At 39.4% G+C, this 18083-nt stretch overlaps 1 protein-coding gene across 1 annotated transcript in view; it reads right to left on the reverse strand.

Moving 5' to 3' along the window:
- The window catches only part of pkhd1l1.1 (PKHD1 like 1, tandem duplicate 1), a 62339-nt gene that overhangs the window by 28881 nt on the left and 15375 nt on the right, over positions 1-18083 (reverse strand). The window contains exons 25-45 of the mRNA XM_038724579.1: positions 15859-15991; positions 15418-15572; positions 14722-14844; positions 14249-14354; positions 13946-14053; positions 13707-13871; positions 13379-13500; positions 12554-12686; positions 11707-11899; positions 10821-10963; positions 10449-10553; positions 10058-10243; positions 9458-9631; positions 8889-9094; positions 6846-7818; positions 5581-5829; positions 5156-5305; positions 2874-3048; positions 1591-1747; positions 1304-1460; positions 916-1125 (exon numbers count right to left, since the gene is read on the reverse strand). Of these exons, the coding sequence (XP_038580507.1) occupies positions 916-1125; positions 1304-1460; positions 1591-1747; positions 2874-3048; positions 5156-5305; positions 5581-5829; positions 6846-7818; positions 8889-9094; positions 9458-9631; positions 10058-10243; positions 10449-10553; positions 10821-10963; positions 11707-11899; positions 12554-12686; positions 13379-13500; positions 13707-13871; positions 13946-14053; positions 14249-14354; positions 14722-14844; positions 15418-15572; positions 15859-15991 (4123 nt within the window). The remainder of the gene's footprint in view (positions 1-915; positions 1126-1303; positions 1461-1590; positions 1748-2873; positions 3049-5155; positions 5306-5580; positions 5830-6845; positions 7819-8888; positions 9095-9457; positions 9632-10057; positions 10244-10448; positions 10554-10820; positions 10964-11706; positions 11900-12553; positions 12687-13378; positions 13501-13706; positions 13872-13945; positions 14054-14248; positions 14355-14721; positions 14845-15417; positions 15573-15858; positions 15992-18083) is intronic.

An 18083-nucleotide genomic window follows, 5' to 3' on the forward strand; every position in this document is an offset into this window, starting at 1 on the left:
TCACTCTAGCTTGATTGACAGGTCACCATGGAAGCGATCACAAAGTAGCCTAACAGGTATGCTATCACTTTTAGATAAATAATTTTATAATAATTATATTATATACATTTATACAAACTTGAAAAATGATGCCTTTTGTCATGCTTCACCACGCTGAAAACTGATGCCGTTCGGCTTGAAAAACCATTAAGTATTCCCATCCTAAAGCAGACCCTGCTTTATAAGCTATTTTCCTCTAAATGGGACCAAAATTCACTAAATGAACATCATGTTTGAAGCTGACTATTGAGATCATAAACTCAAAAGTAAAGTTTTTACTAATGTAATAAATCAGGGCTTTTTTGCAGTGGAGTTGCCCAAGGCTGGCTGTTGGAAAGAAAGCAGCCTTAATCTGCACTCAATTGCTCTTCCTGAAGGTCCTTAAACATAATATTGTTGAATGAAATTGAAATGAGTGATTCGGATTTGAACTGAGAAAACTAAAAGTACATAAAGACTTGAATTTTTAGTGAGGCTCAAACTAAGTTTCATAATATTACATTCAGTTTATTGGAATTCAGTTTCAAACTAATAAATTCAGTTTCAAATTATGTTATTCAGATTCAGTTTATCAATACAAAAAAATTACAGTTAAACAACACAAATTCAAATCCAGGTTTTTAATGCAATTATTCAAGTTGACCAATTTGAATTCATATGTAAATTATTCCAATTCAGATTCTACTGACACAAATATCAGCCCATAGAATTTATTCTCTGCAGAGCCATGCTACCTGTCTCCCTCTGTTTCCAGTATTTCTGCTGAGCTAAACTAACTGGCTGCTGGCTTCTGGCTGTAGCTTCATATACTTAATACAGACATGAGAGCTGCATCCACCCGCTCATCAGTTTGATTATGTTTACGTGTTTTCATACCATGTAGGTCCAGCACTCCCTCTCGGACAGCCAGCGTCTTAGTTCCATAAACAGGAAGTTCAGGTGAGCGCAGGTGTCCATGAAGTGTGATGATGGCTTTGTGTTGAAATGGTGCCCCCTCCTGGCCGATCTGGAGTCGTCCGCCGTCTGTGATCAGGATGTTTTCTGCTTGCAACTCGATGTCAGCTTCATCAAACACCAACGTCCCTCCTGAGCACAAAGAAACAGCAGGTTACAAACTAAACACTGTTGGGGAAAAAGAGCTTTATGTTCTTATGTTCTTGTATTGTCATCAAGCTCAGAGAGCGTGTGGTTCTCTCTGTCTAAAAATGGGATGTACATACGTCCAAAACAAAATTTAAAAAACATGATAAAGTAATTTTTGTACCTTGAATAAGAAGCATTTTCAGCACTGGGGTGCTGGTGTCCAGCAGGATGGTCTGGCCTTTAGTGATGACAGCAAACGAGCCGGCCTCAGGTGGAGACAGACCACCCCACGTGAACCTGGATGACCACACGTCAATGTAGAAGAAACTTGCATTATCCTAAAGAAAGAGACAAATACAGGATTAAGACAAAAATGTACTCTAAAGGTAAGGTAGGTATTATATTTTGATGTGAATAAAACAAACTCTGTTGCGAGTAAGGTCAGGAGATCTGACTGAACTCTCTTACCATCTTAGCGATGCCTTGGTCTCTGATGCTGACTCTGACTTTGGTTTCTTGAGACTGTTGCTGAGCATTTGTCACACAAATGATGTGTGTGTTGTTGGTGGATTGAACATCACACATAGACCCTGCGATGGTGACATTGACTTCATTCATGTCAGTGCTATAAGGTGGGAAAAAATGTTAAACATCAATAGACAGATTAATTCATTCATTAATCGATAAAAAGAGAGATTGGATAGATTAAATTAAATCTTACATTATATAGTGACATAAATATTATATATAGTGCAACATAAAATACTTTAGTTCAACACAAAATACCCACATAGCCTAGGCTACACCAATCAGCCATACCGTTATTATCACCTGCTGATCGTAAGTCTCCATTTTTGCCGCAAAACAGCCATGACCCGCCGAGACATGGACTCCACTGTGTTTGCATTGTGTGTTCTGAAACCTTTCTATCAGAACCAGCATTCACTTTTCCAGCGATTTGACTTTAGAGCCGACTACACGGGCCAGCCTTTGCTATCCACGTGCATCAATGAGCCTGTTACTGGTGCTTTTCCTTCCTTGGACCACTTTTGATAGTACTGAACACTGCAGACCTTTTTGGAGATGCTCTTACCCAGTTTGGCTGATTGGTGCATTTAATGTAGTCAATCATAACACAGTTAAATCCCACATGTTGTAATTTTATGTAATTTTATATAGGATAATTTAATATATGCATGCTAGTTAACAATATACTATACCATGTGATATACTGTAATATAATATAACAAATCTACATTACATGACATTAACATATCATACTACAAAGTACCAAAACCAAATACTCTCATATTTTTCACACCATTTTACAAAGCAAAACTTTTTAAATTGTATTTTAAAAAGTATGTTGTATTATCATGGATGCTTTTGTATTATATCATTAATGAAATTATAATAAATTAAAACATTCTGTGAACATTACAGTGTAGAGGTTTATTATGGTAAAGTATGGTTTGTTATGCTATCATTTTTCACTTTCTATGGTATCTCATAATTACTATTCAAACTATTTTATATACTATTTAATACAAACACTGTTTGCTGTTCATTATATTGTGTTCTTAATGGACACAATGAGAAGAATATCCCCCGTTTAGCTTTGAAATGTTCCATGAAACAAAAACATTTGTGTTGTTTGTTGTTGCGCTTAATTCTTAACCGGTGGACAATAATCTGGGTGCGGCTCTCCATTGTGCCATATGTACTCTACAGTGTTTACTCCTTTATTGCACCTGAAACCGGAGCCAGCAATTGTGAGCTGGGTGCCTCCTGCAGTTCCTCCCCTGCGTGGACAAACTTCAGTGATCACCGGAGTCAATTGAGATTTGTAGGTAAAGCCATTTGATATGTTGACGCCATCCACGTGATTAAAGACAGCAACCACGCAGCTCACCTGTGAGCGAGTGCCTGAGAAAAGACAGGACATCCAAAGACAGACAGATGGACAGACAAACAAAAGTATCAAGATGCATGCTCAGAGATAAGAATCAAAGGAAGATATTTTATTGTCTTATCTGCCATGCCTGCCCTTTTAAGCTGCGATGAAAGGCTGACAACATTCCTTGTAGACAGAAGTCAGTCTCAATTAGATCATTTAAAGTTAATCTTAGTTTGTGATAATGATTCAGGAACTAAAAATATCATAAACCATAAGGAACACATTCTCTCCAAAGAAAAACTTGAAAAGCCTTTTAACTCCTTAACCTTTACTAGAGAGATGAAAAGCTGTTGATTAGAAGATAAACAGCCTCTTTTGTTCAGAAGCAAACATATTTTTAAAATAAATTAAATGGCTTTTGACCGAGAAAACATTGTTTTGTCATATTTTAGTGAATAAATCAAACTGAAACTGTAAACTTGGAGGGACAAATAATGGATTTTAAAAAGTGAGAGGTGCATGTCACCCTATCAGTAGGGTAAATTGCTGCATCCAGTCATGATTCCTGTCATGTCCCCTGTTTCCCCTCCCTACTGTCTCTGTCAGTTTTTGTCTGTCATGTTCAGTCAGTCTGTGTGTGTGTGTGTGTGTGTGTGTGTGTGTGTGTGTGTGTGTGTGTGTGTGTGTGTGTGTGTGTGTGTTGTGGGTGTGTCACTCTGGCTCCCTCCCTCCTGGCTGATAACCAACTGCTGCGTCTCACACCTGTGGCTCATCCAGCAATCAACTCCTGCAGTGAAATACTCCGTCTCTTCTTCCAATCCTTGTAAGTTTGTCACTTGTTTACCTTTTGTGGTACAAATGTGCCAGCCCACTTAGTATAACTTAAGTCTTGTACAAGGGCGTCACTTTGTGTTGAAAAGTGGTGGGGACAAAGGTGCTCAGGTGCTCAGATTAGGGGTGTGAAGAGACACTTAGCTTCTGAGACATTATGATACGCGATATAAAGTTCACAAGGATGAGACAAAAAGATCCTTAAGTGTTTTAAAGATATCCTCAATGCTCAGATATACGAGTGGGGGTCTGGGGGGGACCTCCCCCAGGAAATGTTGATCTTTAAACACTTAATTTCCTGCATTCTGGTCAAAGTTTCTGCACCAATTTCTGGTGTAAATGTTTTTATTTATGTAAAAGAAATGTATAAACATAACAGAATATAAGTCATTCTGTGTTGCTTTCAGGTCTGTTTCTCCTGTTGATCAACTTTTCTCATGTAATATCATCCCTGCTGAGGCAACACATATGTATAATACATATTTAGTCTTCTCTCCTCTTTTGTCATGTTCAATGGGAGAGAACAGAAAACTTGGCCAAAAAGAAACTGTGTCAAGAAGTTGTTAAAGTTACTGATTGGTGCATGCACATTTTTGGGTCATTTTATAATTAGTAGCATGTTTTGTTTTTTTAGCTTAAGTTATATTTTTTTGGACAATGCACATTTGTTTCTTCAATATTTTATTTGCATTGCATGTTTTCTTAATGTGCAAAGGCATTTTTATTTGTTATATAACTGCAAGCTATATTTCCAAATGTTTTTATGGTTTAAAAAAGTGGTGGGACATGTCCCAGCATCCCCAGTGTAAATTACACCTAGGTCTTGTCATTTTTGTGACTTAGCCTAACGTTTTTGTCTCAGCCTGCTCTAGTTTGTCAACCGAGTTTGGAGACGCTGCTTGCCTGCAAAACAGTGTTTTGCTCACCCTGCCATCCCCGCACATGCCTGCCCACTTCCCATCTTTCAGTTTTTCAGTTTGCACTTTCCTCTTCTGTGAATAAGTCTGCCTAAGTGTACTGTTCATCTGCCTTGTGTCCACTCCTGAATCCAATTAGCAAAACCTAACACAACCTGTCCAGGGTCACGGGGTAATGTTCTTTCTGAATAATAAAGAACATTTCAAAAACTGTTTCTTAAAATGTTTTTTAACTGATCATTTGAAATCTGGACAAGAAAACATATCTGAACACCAATACATTTAATCAACAAACTGTGCAGTCTGTTTGATATGTTTTAATTGTGTTATTTTATGTATTTTTTTTGTTTTTATTCTTTGTTTGATCTTTAGAGTAAACTAAACTTACCGTCGTTGAGTGGAGACTGGCAGTACAGAATGTTTGACGTTGATATTTCTCTGCGAACTTCACACTCCTTACCGCAGATCATCACAGTGGAGTTGTGCGGGTCAAACCCAGAACCCTGCACGGACAGCAGAGCACCGCCACCAAAACTGCCTGAATAACAGATGAGTGATTGTCAGTCCCACCAGTCAGTCAGAACTGAAGAAGTCTCTCTGATGAGGGACAACATGTCTTTGAGTATCTTCAATCAAGTCAAGCTGACCTTGATTTTAACTTTTATTGGATATATGTGCCAAGCTACTGAACTGATAACAATGTTGACAAAGTGTGAAGATTACCTACCCTATATTCTGTATGTGTGACCCTTCTTTGAATATAAAATATTGAGGATGTATTAAATGGATTGTTTTGACTGTGCCTCTGCTTACCCTCACTGGGCTGCACGCTGCTCAGAGTCAGCTCATACATGAACATGACAGCTGACTGGGCATGACCTTTGACCTGGTGGTGCAGCATGACTGGGTATGCCCCCCCTGGGTTGTCTCCTGCAGTGCACTGAATCTGTGTGTCAGAGACTGAAGTAACATTGCAGGGGACATTGTTTATGGTGATGGAGATTTGCTGAGAGTCATTGCCAAATCCTGAACCTGTCAGTGTGATGACTGCACCGCTCGGCCCTGTGGGAAGTAAACAGATAGGAAGACGAGGTAATGAGAGAGAGGTTACACAGGACTGGATGAATGTAACATGAACATAATACACTGCATGCTTGTGTTATCCAGATCCACTGACGTGAGTGTTGTCATTAATCACGTTAATTATGGTGGCTTTATTGTTTTTACTGCTTTAAAGTTTCATCATCCATCTAAAAAAAGAAACAAAAAAAGCATCACCCTCTTTGTGCACAAAGATGAGAATAACATTTGGGTATATATTAAATATAAAATGTCACGGGCCAAGTTCAGAAGTTTTCAGATTTAACTCACTATATTCAGTCTTTTTTTCGGTTCTGTCATGTTTTATCAACTGAGGTAAATGTTTTCATCAACTAGTATTTTATCATTGTAGGTCAAGAAGTTGTTCAAAATGGCAGCACCTCTTGTGTTCAAACTAAAAGGTGATCTGTACATACAAAGCAATTTAATATAAATAAGTTATATTGTAATTTATTTTTTAAAATTCACTGCAGACTATAGTTTGGCCACCCCTGGCCCTTCACAGATTGATACATTTTGTATTTCTATATTGCTGCTCTGTTCTGTATGCACTCCGAAATGACCCCCAAATAAGGCAACAAACTCTTCTCCAGATCACTCAATAGGGGTGGGAATCACCAGAGGTCCCACAATACGATATTATCACGATACGATATTATTGGGATTTTAAAAATATTGTGATATATTGCAATTTTTTTCCCAACTTCAAATTGTGTCCCCAAAGGAAAATTATTTTTCTATTGGACTGAAAAAGCAACTGATTGTATTACTATAGCACCAAAAAGTAAAATTCTCATGTACAATTTATATAATAAAAGATTGATACTTGTCCTCCATGTTTCAATACAATATTGCCACGGAAAATATCGCGATACTATGCGATACTGATTTTTTCCCCCACCCCTAGTACTCAAGCTGCTGCTTGATAATGAGTAGTGTTATTCTGTCTACAGGATGTAGTAGAGGACCATAATTACCAGTAGTGGGGCTGATGGAGCTGATGACCGGAGTGTTGGCTGCAGAGTAGGTGAAGTAGAGAGGAGGATACTGCAACGAAAAGACCTGGATGGTGACGGTTACCAGCCCCTCTCTGTGAGGAGGAGTCAGGCAGCTAAGCCGGCCCGGCATCTCCTCCTGAATCTTGCAGGGTTGGCCATCGACCATCACCTTGGTGTTCCCTGGAGCAAAGCCGTTTCCAGTGAAGATGAGAGAGGTTCCTCCTGCCAGGCTGCCCACATTGGGGTTGAGGTCAGCTTGGGCGAGACTGGTCAGGGTGACAGAACCGGATGCAAGGCCTTTACTTCTCACAATCACTTTGACAGAGTGGACGCCTGCAGGCAGAGCGTTAACTCTCACAGAAATGTTGCCATCAGTCACGGCGGTGACTTCCAGCTCTGTGGTGCTGGCAAACACTGCTATGTCATCCACGTTGCTGCCAAACCCTGAGCCAAAGATGGTGACAGTGGTTAGACTGCTGATGTTGTTGGGTGAAATACCAGTGACTACGGGAGTGACAGAGGAAGAGTAATTGAAGGAGCAGTCTGAATGACAGGAGCTTTGGATCCTGCCCATGTAGAAGACAACATCTCCGGTGTGTGGTAGAGAAGGATTGGTGTCACAGATGATACTGGTGTAATTTACTGACACAACAGTGCACGGCACACTGGCTACAGTGACCTGTCCTTCAGTGAAGCCAGAGCCTTGGATGAGGAGCTGCGTGTGGCCGGTGGGGCTGCCAAGAGGTGGTGAGACTGAATCGACCACAGGCAGAACCACAAAACGGCGGCTGAGCTCGTCTGGTACAGCGATGATGGCGTTGCCAAGGTTGTTGACTCTGACAGCCACGGGGAGAGCGACACCGATAGGAAGTTCACTGTTGTAGCTGAGATGGCAGTTGATCTCAGAGTTAGAGCTGTTGATCACCTGACAGGGCTGATCTCCCACTGTCACCTACAGGACAAAGAGACACCACTGACAGTCACATCAAGCTCTTTACAAGCATTCACTTTATCTCTTCTAGTGATGAACTCAAGGTTAAAAACAAACACAGTTATGTTTTGGATACAGACACAATAAAGACAAAGGATCTGGAGTAGAAATATATTTTTTTTTTGTCTGCAATCCGGACACACACACTGACCAGTAACAGATTAAGTAGTTATTTTATACATTATTAACTGTGGGTGAAATGTAAAGGTCCTTGTAAACAAGAGCAATACAAAGTTTATATATGCACACAAGTATGTTTAGCATTGTGCTTCTTTAGGTCAATCACAAATAGAGTTTTAACAACCGAATGTGTATATTGCTGTAAAGGTCTATCGCCTCACAGAGTTGTGCTATTTTATTATTTTCTTTCTGCTTAACTATAAAATCATCATTCTAATAATCGTGCAAGTTTGTCAAATAGACTATTAACACAAATCAAATCATCAAACTAGTTTGTATATTTTAGACCTCCTCACACTGTATCACTCTTCCAGGCCCCTTTAGCAATTCCATCAGCTCATTTGAAAACCTTTGAAAAAAGGGTCATCGTGTCATTTTGGTTGTGGAACCAAGACTGTGAAATCTTTCATTAGATCATCTCCAACTACTGAGACTTTCAAGTCTTGTCTTAAAACATATTTTTACTCTATAGGGTTTGAGTCAGTCTAGGGACATGCTTATATGTCATGGTTACTTTATATTTCTATTGTTTTATTGTTGCTGTATTTAAATTTTTTTTACCTGATTGGTCTACTTTTTGTTGTTGTTGTTTGAAATGCAATAGTTTGTACAGCACTTTGTTCAACAGTGGGTTTTGTTAAATGTGCTTTATAAATAATTTGACCTGACTTTACTTGACTTGATATTAACTTGTACAGCTGCTTGTATTACATCTATTTAATTAATTTACTAAACAAAAAGAAGAAGGTATCCAAATAGATATCTTTCTCTGTTACTGACTTAAGATTTTTTTTTTCCAGTCATTTTAAATTTAAATCAATTTAAAAATTAGTCACAGAAACACTGCAAACCTCATTAGCGCAGGCGGTGTTGCTGAAGCCATTGCCCTGAATATGGATTAGCTCGTGGTATGATCCCTGGTTGGGAGAAATGGAGTGGACTGTGGGAGTGAAGCAGGTGGAGGAGCTGAAGGAAAGATCGTCTGCAGTCTCATTGGTCTGTTGGCACTGTGGAGTGGCGATGCATTGTGGGTGTGGTCTGGAGAAGTTATGTGAACCTGAATGGGGACACAGTTTAATCCACTGATTACTTGCAAACTTAAAAAACGCTTTTCTGTTGACTTGGAAAACATTGGAATAGATGTTGAGTTTTTGTCCTTTCTGTCTAAAAATAAAATATAACTTATATAAATATAAGTTATTTATATATATATATATATATATATATATATATATATATATATATAAACTTTATTCACCTGACCTGACTTCCTTTATTCTCTCTTAAATATGTCAAATAATATAAATGATTACAACTGTGCTTTGATGAATTGTTGTAGAAAGATCCTCAACGAACTCAAGGATTTCCTGGAGGGTCAAACTTTATACCGAGTGCTTCTTGTCCACATTTATGCATTTACCTCCAGTCACTTGTCTGGCCTCCATGCCTCCCAATCTGACTGAGACCTTGCTGCTCTTCTCTTCCCGTGGCTCGACTTTCACGACTCCCTGCAGAAGCCTGACATTGCCATCATCTATGTAGCCACTGCTGTAGTAATACGCACCGGGTGCAGTGAAACGGTATCCAAAAAAGCCTGAGGGGGGAGAGAGTGAGACAGAGTTCCTAATGTGAGCTCAACTCATGAAGCATTCCTGGACATGGCGTGCATTTGTCTCTCACGCATGCTGAACATGGCACTGATCACATTTCCTCATATGTCACATATCTTGTTCACTGTAACATCACAAACACTGAAAGGGTAATTCCAACATTTCAACAAAACAATTACACCATTAAGAAAAGGATGACCATGGACCATAATGCAATGCAAGAAAGAATTAGGTTTTAGGATTATAACTAGTTATATTTTTCTCTCTGTACAACAATTTAAGTTTATTTCTTATAAAAATATATGTATTATATATATATATATATATGCATTTTCGTGGAAGTTGAAATGCATTGTAGATGATATGCCTCTTTATCATTACTTTTGAGGGCCTGTGATTCTGTATTCTACCTTTTCCTGTCTTGGTCTCTCCACTGTTGAATGGTCCCCCTTCGTAGGTGGTGCCACTTGGGCTGGAAACACTGAAGACCCGGTACCCGACTCTCTGGAAGGCTGGTGCCTCCCAGCGCCACATTACTGTGTCTCCAACAAACACGGTCAGAGAGGCAGGACTCCATGCATACCCCTGTCCGTAAACTGGAACACACAGACAAATGTAAATATAGACTGAAATGTATACATACAGTACAAACAGTAGGCTACACACATAAAAAGATTAACACACAAAGGGGCTCACTGTATGAGGTTAAGCAACATGTAATTTAACTTTCTGTTGTGCTCTATTTCAGCCTGCTCAGATTTAGTTTGACACCTGCAAAAAGGATTTGAAACGTAAACCTACTGCGGTGGGATCCCTGGTTAGTGACGATGTGGGTCTTCTCCTCTGACTGCACAACACATTGCAGCTCATTCTCTGAGGCGGCCTTTACTTCACACTCAGTTCCTCCTGTTACACCACAAACCAACACAAAACATGCATGAGATAAGGTACAAAAGCTGGTGCAGTAACATTACAGAATTGCTTTTTATATATTTGCAGGTAGTGACATCACAGTAGATCACCACCAGTTAGTTCCTTTTAGTTTCTTCCTCAACTATTATTTTGATGTCCAAGTCCACTGATAAAATATACTTTTGTACTGAAAATTATGAGTAGATTTTTGGCAGAGATTAATCCTGGGATAATAAATCTACTTGCTTTCAAGTTTCTTACCAATGGAGACTTTGTTGTCAGAGGTGTTGTTGCTGAAACCAGATCCAGAAACGGTCAGCCTGGTTCCTCCCATTAAAGAACCAAACAGTGGGTAGATGCTGTGGATTTCCAGGATGTATTCAATGCTGACATTCACACCGTTGCTATGAAATGAGACAATAGAAAAGAGTCCAAGTGAGTCCCAAATGAACCGGGTTATCTGGCTTGTGAGCAAAAATAACTGACTTAGTGAATTTATTTGCTTGTTGTTAATACCATCCATCCATCGTTAACCGCTTATCCTGCGTACAGGGTCGCGGGGCCTTGTTGTTAATACAACTAAATATATATGTACAAAAGAAAAATTTAAATGTCTTATGTAGCCTAAATATCCTTTTTTGGTTTGAATGGAGCCATTGTTTTCCTCCTTTTTTTGTTTATTTAGATTTTCATTGTTTGATTTACATTCTGTATGTAATATACATCCTGCGATGGACTGGCGACCTGTCCAGGGTGTACCCCACCTTGCGCCCGATGTCAGCTGGGATTGGCTCCAGCCCCCCCGCGACCCTGTACGCAGGATAAGCGGTTGACGATGGATGGATGGATGGATGTAATGTACAGTACATCAGTGTGTTTACTGTTTGTGTATTATTTTATATCTAAAACCAGACAAAATAATCTGAGGACATTTTTTACAGTATGATGTGAAACGTTTGATAACAATCCTTATCTTCAGATCTTCCAAAGTTCAAAAGTTCACACGACACCTTTTTTAACATGTAAGAAAAAATTTAAAACACTTCTGACAGCTGGCGTCACTATCAACACTCTTTCAGTTGGTATGTGACAGATGGATTGTTGCCTGTGAGAGTATTTCTAAAGTAAACTTTCACAGTCACTGTACCTTGTCTGGGGGTAGCCACTGTTTCCAACATGTACATCCACCTTGTACAGGCCAGGTGGCAGTACAGGCAGCAGACATGTGATGCTCGTTGTTGTCCACTGAATGGTGACACATTCCTTTTTGCCTATGGACACGATGCTGTCATTGTCTTGGCCTCCCAGGTTTGTACCCTGAATGGTGAGAACTTGATGTCCTACACAATAGGAGTCAAAGATAATTAGCACTTGTCACCTGGTTAAGTACTCTTTCAAAAGGTACCACTGATTGTCCTGCAGATTAACAGGTAATTTTGTTGTCTGCATGCTGCTGTATTGTTCACTGCAACTGTATGTGATGACATGTTAGTCTTTTCAATTCAGATTTCCACGTTAAGCAACAGAAAAAAACCTGCGAGTCAACATTACTTGACGATAACAAAAGGTTTCCACACACTCCTTTAAGCTCCTGGTGACATACCATCTCTGAACAGAAAAGCCCAAATTAGAACATCATTCAGTTTATCTGGTTTTATTACATAGGAAATGGCAGGGTAATGTAAACAAAAACACAAAACATTGTATAGTTTCAAATGATATAGTTCATTAGTTCATAGAACTAATAATCACCAAAGAAAATTCCTCGTACATGAAAAATACAAGGACAAGCATACGATATAAATTGTGTCTGTGTGTATCATTGGACTGATAAGATTTCTATTGACCGTTAAGAACAAAACCCATTTTCCCCATTAAATCTTTCATTTAGCCATACCAAAGAACATAATCCAAGCACTCTTCTGAGATTATCCTTCTCAGTAATGTTTTATATTTTTCCAAATGCAATGAACCCAATTTTACTCTCAACTCACCAATCACAGTGGTAGTGAGGGGACTCAGGCCTGAGATCTGCGGTGTAAGGTTAATGTCATAGGTGAAGGAGCCGTTGGCTGTTTGACTCATGTTTCCCACTATCAGTGTGACGGTCTGTGGTCCTGCAATTCCCTGAATTAAGTAATACAAGTATTTATTTATTAACAAATCAGACAAATAGATCAAACAAGTGACTAGTGCCAGGAAAAAGGGGCAAAAACTATTAGTCAATTACATTTGGTACAACAATGAAAAATCTAAAACTTTAATTGATATTCATTAAACATGTTTTGTTGCAACAGCTTTAAGGCCCTTTCTGACATAACGCTGCACTCGACACTGGGCTAGCACTATGGCACAGCTACATCAAGCACTTTGCTACATCAGTGGCTTTGCTTGATGCCGTAACGCAGTGCAAGATATTGGAAATAATGGGTTTTCTCAGCACAGTGGTGCTGGTGTCGGATTTTGTTTGAAAGGGCCTTTTGCTTGGTTTGCTTTGGCAGATTGCTTATGGTGACTTAATGTTAGCAAAGATCAGGTGTTTATGCATAACTGACATTACTGAGTCAGTTTGCTGACTTGACGACTTCTTTGACCTTTTAACACAACATTTTACATACCATGTACCACCACTCGTGGCCACAGCAACACTCTGTACGTTGGCTCACTTTAAAGCAACCAAGCAAAATGCAATTTACTAAATACTTTCAACATCAAAATTGTGAGTTACAAGTATAATTAACAATGTATTGTTTTAGCAATTTTGTTGACATAAAAAACAACATCCATAAAAAACAGTAGTCTGCAGTCTGCACACTTACTGCTGGCGTTCTGCATTTCAGCTCAGTGTCACTGGCAAGAACCACTGTGCACTCCTCACTGCCAACAGTCACTGTGGTATTCTGGTTGAAGCCGAAGCCTCTCACTGTCAGCAGTGTGCCTCCTAAGAAAAAATAAAACAAGAAAATGGTTATATTTTCTGATAAAATGAATGAGACTCACAATTTGCCCCAACTGGAGGCCTGTGTGTTTTAAGGTTCCCATTGCACCAAATCACAGGACAGTAATTGTGCTTTTGATTTTGAGAGAAATAACAACACAGACTGGGGTTCTTAGTTCAGAGCAGCTGATTTTTTGAGTATATCTCACCTGCCACACTTCCAGAGAGCGGTGTGAAAGAGGAAACAATGAGCTGGTAGGTGAAGTTGAGCATACTGTCGCCTGCGTAGCGTGTATTACCCAGAGATGGGAAGCTGACCAACACAGGGTAGGTACCAGCACTGTTGCTACCCAGCCTGCACACCTGAGTGATAGCTGAAGTACAAAATCTGGTTAATCTCCTTCCACTCAATGAAAAACTAAATATCTTATTCACTTATTTCACTAACCTGTGATCTGCTCAACAAGACAGCTCGCATTTCCCACAATAATGGAGGCATTTTCACCACTGAAGCCAGTCCCAGTCACAGTCAAAAGAGTCCCCAGACCGTTAGATCCTTAAAATGTCAGATATTAAATTATAGATAGATCATTTATCACCATAACTACCGGCATCTAGCATATGTACAATAAACCTGAAGTAATAATACGTTTTTCTAAAAGAGCTGGCAATCCATTAAATCTTTTGTCAGTGATTCAGTTCAGACAGGTTGGTTATATACAGTATATTACTCCTTAAAAATCAACGACACCTTGAGATGGGCTGATTCCAGTCACAACTGGAGTCATGTCCGCAGACCATTCAAACCCACAGTCACCAGAACATTTTGAAGGGATGCCATTGATGTAAACCTCCACCTGCAAACAGCATCACAAAACAACTAATGTCAAGTTTAGGTTAGGTTTCACAGAATAAAAATGACTGGGTTGGACTAATCACCAAAACGAAGCTCTAGCTACAACAGTCATAGCAACGGCATTATAGAGGGCTGTAGTTGTCTTTCACTTCAATGCAAAGCAGTTATTTAATAACATGCAAACATAAGAATCACATCCTGCCTGGAGGCACGAATACAGCTCCTTTATGCAAAGCTACAAACACAAATAGGACTTGCTCTACAGGATTTATAGTAAGCAAACATACAAAGTACAAAGTAATTAGAAGTGACCAAAGCAGACATTTGACAGACAAATTATGGTGAAACCCAATACCAGACAATTGTACCTGTGGTTTGGTTTCCCAAACACGGAAAAAATCCCCTGTCAGGCTTCGCATCAACAGCCCTCCCTTTGTAATCTCCCTGGCTGAAACAACTGCGTTTTCACCAACAACTGACAAGTTGGTAACCTGTAATGAGAATAAATCATAATCAGGATTCAAGCTTCTGGTTTCTATATGCATGTTACTAATGGTTTAGTTTTATTGTTGACTTGCACAAATATCATTGAAGCAGACAAATGAAGTGACCCAAAATTAAGAATCAAAACGGTAATTTAAAAAACAAACTAAATTTAAATATAAATTGAACAAGGTGATATTAGAGACACAAAAAATAAACAGAGCAATGCAGCGCCAAACAGCTGACAACAATAGACAATGCCAAATTGAATTAGAAATCATAACATTTTTAAATTATTTCAAAGGAATCAAGGAAACAATGGCCGTGTCTGGAGAGGAAGGTGAAGATCGTCCTAGTGTCTCGTGTTGTTAGTATAAGTTGGTATAGAAAGTGTCAAGAACATACAGTAGTATATTTATATGTAAACACATATCTGATTAATTTTTACGCCATATTATTACCATCATGACTGCTGCTAATAAACTCTTGATGATTAATAAAAATAATTGTTTTGGGGTAATTCACCACTTTTAACTAAATTAATCTATTAAATAATGATGAAATAAGAAGTGGCATCTGACCGTGAGCAGAGGCTGGTCTCCAGGTTTTGTGAGCCACTTAACCATCCATTCAGGGCGTCTGCAGCTTCCCTGCTTTGTAACGCTGACCTCACCCATCCCTGAGATTCCCTCCAGAGCATACTTCAGGTCCGCTGCGCTAATGTCCACCGACAGACCTGAGAACAAGCACTGGTTGTGTTAGACACCTCTCTGCAAAAGCAACTGTTATATATACTGTACGTAACATGCATAGTGCTACATGGAGACATACGGGATGATATTTCTGGCTCTTTGCAGAGAATCTGGTAAAACAAGATGTCAGTATGGTAATATCATAAAGACAAACTCTAAATAGGGGAATACTCTTTCATTGGGAGCAGGAGATCATAAGCAGAAATCCATACAAGTTTTACACAGTTAAGAGTTGTTACAATGCAAACACAACACCCTCTTCTGACCTACCCTCAGCTCGACTTCCATAAATCTCCACGTTAAAGGTGCCATTCAGAGGAGGGGTGGCTCTGTGAGGGCGAATGATGGTGACGGTGGCTGCTCCCTCCCTAAACTCAGCTGTGTCCTCGCTGTTGTTGGACATCTGGGAAATACATGAGGAGCATTTAAAAGATCAGAAGAAGAACGAAAGGTTGTGTCTCCTTTAACATCACCATACTGTATGTCTAGAGAATTAAGAGGATTAATACGGGCTCTCTAACCCAATAAAAAATTGGATTGTAAAGGGGATTGTCAGTCCATGTTGAATGTGCTTCTTTTTTTTAAATGTTTGTCATTGACTGTTAATAGTAATTTTATAGAGTCATTGTTTGTGTTTTGAGTGGTTTTGTAAGTATTTTCCTATTGTGTTTTGTGTATTTGTATTAAGGTCCATGTACCTGATTCTTTCGCAAACTATCTTAGGCTATACATATTATGCTAGTGTACTGGTCCTTACATGTCATTTTTTAGCTTTAATTTTTATAGGAAAGTCGAATCTAGACAAAAAATTAAAACGCAGAGGCAACAAGTTGTTTTAGAATGATTAAAAATGCTACAGAAATAGGTAATGCTGGATTAATGTCAGATTAATTGTGAGATTTAATTGCATCAAATGTTAAAAAAGGCACTACAGCCTGCAGTCACACTTCTTCATGCATGCCAGTCCTTATTCAGTATCTGGTCACAGCTTCCACTGTAATCAGTAGGCAAATGATTACAGCATGTGGAGCAGGGGCGGAGCTAGACTCTCAGCACAGTGGGGGTGGAGCTTCATCACTGGGTCCACCTGCTACAAAGTGATTTATACCAAGATTACATGACTCCGGACTCACTCCGAAAGTCCACTGAGTCCGTCTGCGTTGTGGCTGCCGGAGCTGATCGCAGCCATTCTAGTCAATGCTTGTGCACACACCAGAAGTGTCCAGCTCCTCTGGAGAGAATATGCAGCCATTTTTAAAATGAAATACCTTGTGCAGACCCCTGATCGTATATCAACAATAAACAAAAACAAACGACGGAACAAATAGATATATAGAGCTGTGAAGAAGTATTAGAAGCACAAAACGGACATATTAAAAACAAATCATTAATGTGAGGCCGGCTGCACGCTCAGCTGCTGAAACACTTCAGGTTCCAGTGGAAGTTCAGGACGGAACTAAACCGCGACGCACATGTCGCCCGTGTGAGTGCGGGGTGATATATGGCAGACTAAGTCCGTCCCTCAGAATTCCCATGATGCATGGTGGTGAAGGGAGTTTTGTTAAAATATGCCTAGGATTTGAACCAGGAACCTACTGTACAAAAGGTAATTCTTCAGCAAATGCACCACTCAACCACACAAGTATACAAAGGTAATTCACCAGTAATAAACCTTCACTTGTTTTGCTTTCAACACATTACATTGGCATTTACTGATTTAGCTGAAGGTTTTATTTGATCAGCTCCCAGTCTGTGATTGGTAGATTCTCCTCCCTCACTACAGTGGGCTGTCACAGGAGTTAACGTTGCTCTTTCTAGAACAGAAGATGATGTATTTCCCTCTTCTCAGGGTTAACAAACTCAGCAGCAGCTCCTTTGGGGCTGAGAGGCTGACAGACAGCATGACCTGTTAATATCGTTAGATCTCCATATAAGGGTACAGCTTAGGTTACAATCATCTAAAAGTATAAAGACACTGAACAACATTGATAATGAATAGATAATGAATAATCATCTACATCTATCACTTCATCATGGAAGCATGTACATTTAGTGATATGTCACTTTTATCCCCCCCCAAAATTAAAAGAATGTTATCATGTCCCCATAATCCCCAGAACTGCTGCATTGACAGATGCAGTGAGTGGAAACCACTGTACTATGGATCCCACCCTCCCACCCCTCGAGCGTATATTCATACTTTAACTCGCACACACACACATACTGACCTCGCACATATATACATACTCAGTTTGCGTATATATACATACTTTACCTTGCGCATACATACATACTCACTTCGCACATATATACATACTCACTTCGTGCATACATACATACTTAAACACGCGCATATATACATAATAACCTTGCGCATGCATAAATACTCACCTTGCGGATACATACATACTTACAAATGACAGTATGTAAGTATGTACAAGCGAGTATGTATGTATTTCCATGACAGTATCTATGTCTGTATGTATGTGCAAGCA

This window comes from Micropterus salmoides, unplaced genomic scaffold, assembly GCF_014851395.1.
Source record: "Micropterus salmoides isolate LMB-PRFRI ecotype aquatic unplaced genomic scaffold, ASM1485139v1 Ms_hic_scaffold_17, whole genome shotgun sequence".
NCBI classification, from domain to species: Eukaryota; Metazoa; Chordata; class Actinopteri; order Centrarchiformes; family Centrarchidae; genus Micropterus; species Micropterus salmoides.